This window comes from Oryza sativa, chromosome 5 (assembly GCF_034140825.1).
Source record: "Oryza sativa Japonica Group chromosome 5, ASM3414082v1".
Lineage (NCBI taxonomy): Eukaryota > Viridiplantae > Streptophyta > Magnoliopsida > Poales > Poaceae > Oryza > Oryza sativa.
This window is the reverse complement of record NC_089039.1, coordinates 22,035,600-22,043,972: the sequence shown is the minus strand read 5'-3', so window position 1 is coordinate 22,043,972 and position 8,373 is coordinate 22,035,600. Positions and strand designations below refer to the sequence as shown.

The 8,373-nt window shown below is 45.3% G+C and overlaps 1 protein-coding gene across 2 annotated transcripts; it reads left to right on the top strand.

Annotated features, from left to right (window-relative positions):
- Window positions 1-265: 265 nt before the first annotated feature.
- LOC4338948 (auxin transporter-like protein 2) lies at window positions 266-5,513 on the top strand. Of its 2 annotated transcripts, NM_001420431.1 has the most exons (8): window positions 302-688; window positions 781-994; window positions 1,058-1,243; window positions 1,611-1,723; window positions 1,823-2,006; window positions 2,192-2,289; window positions 3,689-4,154; window positions 4,865-5,513. In NM_001420431.1, exons 2-8 carry the CDS (start codon window positions 821-823, stop codon window positions 5,090-5,092), a joined length of 1,449 nt encoding a protein of 482 aa, NP_001407360.1. In that variant the 5' UTR covers window positions 302-688; window positions 781-820; the 3' UTR covers window positions 5,093-5,513. The 2 variants fall into 2 exon arrangements, with proteins under 2 accessions (XP_015637481.1, NP_001407360.1); XM_015781995.3 differs by having other exon boundaries at window positions 266-688; window positions 781-1,243; window positions 4,865-5,414.
- The last annotated feature ends 2,860 nt before the right edge of the window (window positions 5,514-8,373 follow it).

Sequence of the window (8,373 nt, the reverse complement as noted above, 5' to 3'; positions counted from 1 at the left end):
GAATAATTAATACTCCATCCGTATCTTAGCACTATCAATCTAGAGATAGGTCATGTCCAAATTCGTAGTGTCCTATAGATTTATAGTAATAGAATACATAAAGCCTAAACCCTAAACCGATTCTAGCACAGTGCTATGAATCGCTTGCCTCATTTCGTGCAGTTGAGAAGCTCATCCAAACATCCATATCGAAGCGGAGCCTAAGCGTGTCAAGCGAAGCACTATAGAAGTGGCAGTGCTACTGCGACGTGCGTGTTCCCCCTCTAAATTCACACGTCAAATCAACGTGAAACACGGTGCATTCTCCCCTCCCACCGTCCCAACTCCCACGTCCGGCTCGGCTCGGGCCTCTCCGTGCCAGAGAGTTTCACTCCTCGCGGAGAAGGAAAAACCGGAGGCGCGCGCGCAGTCGTGGCCGGGGTTGGGAAGATCCGAGAGGCAAGGGGCAAGGGCGGCGTGCGGGTCTGCAGGATCAGGATCCCGAAAAGCTAGCCCGCGGCGAAGTAATAATAACTGCTCCTCTGAATCTCTCCGATCCTCTCGAACCACGAGAAGCTCAGCAGTTTCGGCTCCGCGCGCCGCCTGCCTCTCGGTCGACAGCACAGTAAATTCCGCCGGCGCGTGGTGCAGCTTTGCCGGCAGCGTGCCGCTCCCACGGCCATTTACTTCGCCTCCTCTCCTGAGGCAGGTCGGTGTCGGTATTTATGTATACTTGCACAGTTCCACTTCCCGGCCAGTCTCCTCACTCTCGACTACTCTTCTTTGGTTTTTGCTGTGAAGGCGCGCGGCTGGAGACGGGAAGACCGGGGAGGACAGGAGGATGGTGCCGGCCGGCGACCAGGCGGAGGAGGCCATCGTGGCGGACGCCGGGAAGGAGGAGGCGGAGGTGCGCGCGGCCATGGGCGTCGAGCAGGACGGCAAGTTCAGCATGACGAGCCTCCTGTGGCACGGCGGCTCCGTCTGGGACGCCTGGTTCAGCTGCGCCTCCAACCAGGTACGACCAACCACGAACGACCTCGTCATGCCTCTCGCTCACATTTCGTTTGGAATTTTGCAGGTGGCGCAGGTGCTCCTGACGCTGCCGTACTCCTTCTCGCAGCTCGGGATGCTCTCGGGCCTGCTGCTGCAGGTGTTCTACGGCCTCATGGGCAGCTGGACCGCCTACCTCATCAGCGTCCTCTACGTCGAGTACCGCGCCCGCAAGGAGAAGGAAGGCGTCAGCTTCAAGAACCACGTCATCCAGGTCGGCAGGGCTAGCTCCTCTCCTTGCACATCTTCGCGTCAGTTTCAGTTTCGTCAGTTTCCGGGTTTTCCTGCACACACTACTGCTTAATTATTTTCCCCGACGGAATTCGATCCCTCGTGATCGATCTCATGCCGGTATTTCGAGCAGCGCCTGCGTGCGAGCGAGCGTTGCTTGTCCAACGGAAAGCCGCTTTTGCATGCTCTCGCCTCCTGCAGGTTCCTTATCTGCAACGCGATCAGCATGCATATCTGCCTCCAGCCAGCCTAGTGCACGCATCAGATCAACTGGCATATGGATTAGACTAAACTTAATATGGATTATCTAAAAATTTACTATTTTTGTGTTCTCTTATGCCACTGACCAGTGGTTCGAAGTTCTTGATGGGCTCTTGGGCCCGTACTGGAAGGCGGCCGGCCTCGCCTTCAACTGCACCTTCCTGCTCTTCGGCTCCGTCATCCAGCTGATCGCCTGTGCAAGGTTGACTCGCCGAGTTCTTGAGACAAACATACATACTCTTCTTTTTTTTTTTGTAATCTTTGTTCATTGAGATGTCACTGAAATTGTAATGCATTGCAGTAACATATACTACATCAACGACCGGCTGGACAAGAGGACATGGACGTACATATTCGGGGCGTGCTGCTCCACCACGGTGTTCATCCCCTCCTTCCACAACTACCGCATCTGGTCCTTCCTTGGCCTCGGCATGACCACCTACACCGCCTGGTACCTCGCCATCGCCGCCGCCGTCCACGGCCAGGTGAGTCCTCGATCATCGCCCGCCGTCGTCGGCCATAAATCAATAAATCATCAGCCGGCACATGCTTGACCACACTGTTTATAAGCATGGTTGCAATGATTATGTATGATTCGATTCGATGGGGGGCTAATAACGATGTGTATGATTCGGCGTGGCCGCTGATCGAATTCGACTCGATGTCGCAGGTCGACGGCGTGACGCACTCGGGCCCGAGCAAGATGGTGCTCTACTTCACTGGCGCCACCAACATCCTCTACACTTTCGGCGGACACGCCGTCACTGTGTAAGTGCACTAAAAGAACCCTATGCTACTGTAAATTGTGACGCATAAACCATGCAATGCCTCTGCTAATTTTGTCATGAATGGTTATCGACAACTGGGTCCAGTGTCCAAGCCAGAATTCCGGAGAGCCATCTATGAAACAATGATGTTCGTTGTTACCTACCCTAGATTTAGTCTGGTTTCTGTTTTATCTTTAGTCTCTCCCTCCTTGGCAAACTTGTTTAATTTACGGAAACCAGAAGGGTTATCTTCTAGCCATTGGTTACAAAGAAATGGAGCATATAGCCACTAAGGTTGGCGATCACCCTACAGTCCTCTGCTCAAGTTCCTATGATGACCACCAAGCATTTCAATACTCCTAGTGAACATTCCTTTATTCCCGTTGTCCATTTCTTGTGCTTAATCTAAGATACCTGCTATGATGATCTTTGCATCGCGATTATTAGGAATAATTAGAACCAGTGAGATGTTCAGACGCCCTGGTATTAAATATTGAGTCCTTTGTCTTTAAAATTCAGCTACTTTTTTTGTAGTGGTAAAAATGTTCTTTCCAAAGGGTAGATGATATGGATTGGTTTCAGTCCAGCTAGTGCGGAGTTAACATCGAATAAACCAATCCCGCCCAACTTCAGTGATAGCCTGGTAGGACATATATCGGATCGTGACAATTCATTAACTGATCGGTTATGGTTCACGATTCCATTTTATCTTTCCGTGATAACCTTTGATTAGTGCAGTGAAAGACTACTTTGAGAATTCCTTCCCTACTCCCAAGTGTCAGTTTGACATTACCCTTCTCGATCGATCACAGTTTCTTGCCCAAAGCAATTCAGGGCTTTTTGAGTGATGAGTGATGACAGTAATTGCCATTACCTGAGAGTGTTAGGTGCTTGTAATCGGCAAGTAGCTTCATTTGGTCGTATTTGTCGGTCCCCCTCTGCTTACTTACCATCACCAGATGTGTGTCCGCGTCTGTGCAGCCGAATGATGTAGTGAAAGTTTGGGGATAATGGGAGATTCCTCATGTCCCAATCTTTATAAATATCCTGACTAGGATAAGCACTACCTTGCCCCCCTGCTTGATCTCTTATCATTCAATCAACTTAAAGTAAAGTTCTTATATATCACTTGGCATGTGTATGAAAAATGTCCGTTTAGTACGTTTTGTTCCAAGCGGGGCTAATTCTGATAGCTTCATATATGTTACTAGTACTGATATTATTATTATTTAAGATAAGATGAACAATTTCTTATTTTGCATAATCAAATAATCTGTACATGCATGCTGAATTAGAGATTGTGCTGTTGATCGGTTCACGATGAACGAAGCTGACAGTGAACAATCGTGCCTGAAGTTCTGAACAGTTGACGAAGTTTAATTAACTTTTTACGCGTGCAGAGAGATCATGCACGCGATGTGGAAGCCGCAGAAGTTCAAGTACATCTACCTGGTGGCGACGCTGTACGTGTTCACGCTGACGCTGCCGTCGGCGTCGGCCATGTACTGGGCGTTCGGCGACGCGCTGCTGACGCACTCGAACGCCTTCTCGCTGCTGCCGCGGTCCGGGTGGCGCGACGCGGCGGTGATCCTGATGCTGATCCACCAGTTCATCACGTTCGGGTTCGCGTGCACCCCGCTCTACTTCGTGTGGGAGAAGGCGATCGGCATGCACGGCACCCGCAGCGTCCTCACCCGCGCGCTCGCCCGCCTCCCCATCGTCGTGCCCATCTGGTTCCTCGCCATCATCTTCCCCTTCTTCGGCCCCATCAACTCCGCCGTCGGCGCGCTCCTCGTCAGCTTCACCGTCTACATCATCCCCTCCCTCTCCCACATCCTCACGTACCGCTCCGCCTCCGCCAGATTGGTAAGTGTGTGCAGCTACCTTTGCCTTTTCTTTACTTACCATTAAATTGCCCGAGTAGATTCCTCATATATCAATATGAAACATGCACTGTTTGTCTAAAAAAATTTAAAAATATCCGAGTAGAAATCGGGCTGTCAGTCGGTCACCAGTGCCAAAGTGACACAACCACACATTACACTACACCAAGGCACTCTTATGCTAGCTAGGATGCTACACGCATGAGCAGAACGGCTGGGTATTGCATATTGGCACGGATTATTGGTAAGCACTGTGCAGATATGGAATGGCCCCCACAAGTACTGTGATCAAAGTAAGTGTAGCCTTCCACTATGGCACCAAAGCACTAGTGCCACACGCACGAACAGCGCCGTGACGCCGAGAGCGCTCTCCCTGTGCTGCTCCGGCCAAACACCGACAGGCTCTCGGTCTCTGGTGCCCCCCAACAACGACGGCGCGGCCACGCGGATCGGCGCCGGTTTATTTGGTCGGGTACGCCTGCTCGATCGGTCGGCGGCGACAGGGATGGCCGGGGCTGACGGGTCGCTGTCGCTGTTCCGCCTTTCTCCGGCTGTGCCGGCCCCCGGCACGTACGCCTGGACCGTATACCTTATCACGCAGCTCGCCGGCAGGCGGCAGCACGGCGTGAAGGTCATATCTGCGCAACATCAACTGACGTACAGCGTGTTTGATTTTTTTTTTTATGCAAACAGAATGCGGCGGAGAAGCCGCCGCCGTTCCTGCCGAGCTGGAGCGGGATGTTCGTGGTGAACGTGTTCGTGGTGGCGTGGGTGCTGGTGGTCGGGTTCGGCCTCGGCGGCTGGGCCAGCGTCACCAACTTCATCAAGCAGATCGACACGTTCGGGCTCTTCGCCAAGTGCTACCAGTGCCCACCCAGGGCGCACGCCGGGGCGCCCCTGCCGGCTCCGCCGCGCCACTAGCCAAAAAAACCGAGTGCCACGCCGCGACGGCGCGACGCCGCGCGCGGGCCGGTGACAAAAGGAGCTAGCTTCCCCGCGGGCGTCTTGCCTTTGTGTAGTAGGACAGCAGGTCAGCAGCATACATGGTAGGACAGCGCGTGGGTCACTGACTAGATTTACCGCCCTGCAGGGGCTTCCCTATGCTGCGGAGTCTTCAGTTCATGTGTGTTGTTGGCAACTTTGCGTCGTCCTCTTTTGTTTGGGAGTTGGATGTGAACTTGGTCGTAATTTGTAGGTTCTTCTGTTCATGTTACATGCCAATATAAAACGCCATATTTGTTCATGTTTCATGCGGGTATAAAACACCATATGAATATGATTGGATCATGAAAGTAAATGAGTTATTATGCTAACTAGGAAGGTGGCCCGCGCGCATGCACGGGCACTTATATTATTGAAAGGTAAGATTACTATTTTTTAAAAAATTTTGTTTCATAGATTAAGGGTAAATTAAAGTTCGGATAATGTTATTTTATAATAATTTAAGGGTTATATTTTTCTTAAGGTATTTTAAAAAACCATTCACAAACGTTTGAGTAGGAGATGGATTAAGTACTTACGACTTTTGAATCATGTGTTTTTCTCTCTCGAGTAAATAAGAAAGGAGAAACTATTGCTAATTGATTATTATACAGTCCATCTATATCATATAGTGTAGTTTGGCTACAAATGAAAAATACGAGACTAAGATACTCAAAATTCTTGTGATTAAATCATCTCATGAAGGCGCATGATATAGTAAGAAAGGGAGGGAAGACTATGCATGGAGAAAAAAGAAGAAAGGGAAAAATGAAAAAAAAAAAGGGAGGGGAAGCGTAGTACCCACGTACGTAGGTGTATACATGTGCCATGGGAGGAGAGGTGGGACCTCGTAGTATTTAGTTTGTTCTAAGATCGATTTAATCTAACAAATTATGATATTGGACGTACATGTTATAATATTTAGATACCTTGCTTTTTTTTCTTAGAACTTCTAATATTTGCTCTAATTTATTAGAGCACCATGTGGCAGCTTGAGAGTATTTTAAGGAATTTTAAAAGACTTAACACATGTAATTAGAATATTAACCGCGTAATATGTATGTATGGGGTATATGGTAATATTTGTTCCAGCTTTATCCATGGTTATATACATGTAAAGAGAAATTAATTATGTGGCTAGCAAGCCACTAGATGTCTAATTAATAGCAAATAATTTTGCCGCATATTTACAGTTATTCATAGTAGCTCTTACATATTCATCTTATGACTTTGATTATCCGTTGATCCCCAATTTACTGATCATCATGACTCGCATGAAAAAAATGTACTACTTAGGGTTTAGGACAGGTGAAATTGATGAATTATCTGTTTTATGCGATAGCTATTTGAGGGTATAAACAAATCAATTGACTTCTAAAAAGTTAAAATGTTGTTTAAAAAAGACACCATTTAGAAACTTGGAAAGGTGCAAAAAAAATCCAAACTATGGAATCGGAAAAAAAAGATGGCATTAAACTCCCTTATAACACCCTTGTCTTAGTAAGAATTATATTGATATTAGTTAGTATTGTGCTCGTATTTATAACATAATGATTTCTTTCACCGGTACAAACAAATTGTACAAAATCCAAATACTACATAACAAAATACATTATAATTATTCTGTAATCAACTCTCAGTTTCAGCTTAAACAGAGCTAAATGTTGGAAAAAAACCAAACCCTTGGTGCCTAATTCTTCTCTCGCTACATCACACTTTTAATTTTCTTTTTATGTTATTAGCAAAATTAATCATATCCATATATGATTTGATATATGGCAAAGCTGTAGCGCTGCAACGGTCATGATCACCTTAGATGCCTCAGACATGATGCTTTGTCATGCGTGCGAAAGGCAAAGGTGCAGACGTGCATTATGCAGCGGGCCAAAAAAAACTTTGGACATTTTATTTATTAGCAAACAATAGATCTGATGATTTAAATAATGGGTCCACCAGTCCTAGTGTAAGTGTAAATTAGTTAAAATAGATTTTAAATTGTTAATTAAATGGGTACACAATATATAATGGTATATACTTTATTTTAAAACAAACCAAATATTATGGAGTCCCACCTCTCCTCGAAACAGTGCATTATTTGAGAATAATAATCCGCTGTAACAAAAAATAGATCCGATGATTTAAATAATGGGTCCATCAGTTTAAGTGCACATATAAATTAATTAATATAGATCTTAAATTGTTTATTTGATAGGTACACAATATAATTGTGTAAATTTTATTTTAAAATAGTGCATTATTTGAAAATAATAGTACAAGTAATGAGTACACCGGTTTAAGTGGAAATTATTTTACATTATTAGTTTAATGGGTAACATATAATGTGTAAATTTTATTTTCAATAATTGTAGAGCTGTATGACGGTAGACTCTTTGGTTGTAAAATTATGATTATTTAAAAGAAATATATCCATTATATAATGAAAAAAAGAAGAAAAAAAGGAAAAAAAAAAGGAAGGAAGCATACGTACCATACATGGTACACGTTTGCATACATATGTGCGGGTGAAGGAGGAGAGGTGGGACACCATATTATTTGGTTTGTTTTAAGATCAATTTTATCTAACGGTGTATAATTTTGGAACCACCAATTTAAGTGAAAAATCAATGGATAGATGCTTTGCTTTTTTCTTAGAATTTCTAGGATTTTCTCTAATTTATTAGAGCGCCACGTGGTGGCTTGAGAGCGTTTGTAAGAAGTTTAATGGACTTTTAGTATATAATTGATGGTGTTCCATGTTCGCGTCGTGTTCATTTGTACTATCGTACACAAGACGCGTTGTGAATTTGTGATAGTTGAAAGGAAATGTATGATGTAGGCAAAATTTTGTTAGAGGACAATCAAATGTGTAATTTGCTGGAAGACATCGTAAAACGTGTCATGGCTAAAAGACACTCTAAAAACCTGGTAATTTGCTTGAGAACACTTTTAGCTCAATTGAAGAGAGAAATTATTAAAAAAAGATGAAAATACCTCTATGGTCAAAAGATTTTGAGCTGAGACTAGAGTGAAGATGAAATATAATGTATACTAGTGTGCTGTAATTGGGGTGATCTAAATTTAGAATTTCATAATTGGAAAAAGTACGAATTACCACCCCCGAACTATCATGGTCATCCGAATTACCCCCTTGAACCACAAAACCGGACATTCTTCACCCCCAACTATGCAATCCGCGGTGGTTTTGGTCTACGTGGCAGTCC

Coding starts and splice junctions, on each gene's coding strand:
- LOC4338948 (XM_015781995.3), top strand. CDS start 821: ATGGTGCCGGCCGGCGACCAGGCGGAGGAGGCCATCGTGGCGGACGCC. Junction 1,244..1,610: donor TCAAGAACCACGTCATCCAG/GTCGGCAGGGCT, acceptor GCCACTGACCAG/TGGTTCGAAGTTCTTGATGG. Junction 2,007..2,191: donor CCGCCGCCGTCCACGGCCAG/GTGAGTCCTCGA, acceptor TCGATGTCGCAG/GTCGACGGCGTGACGCACTC.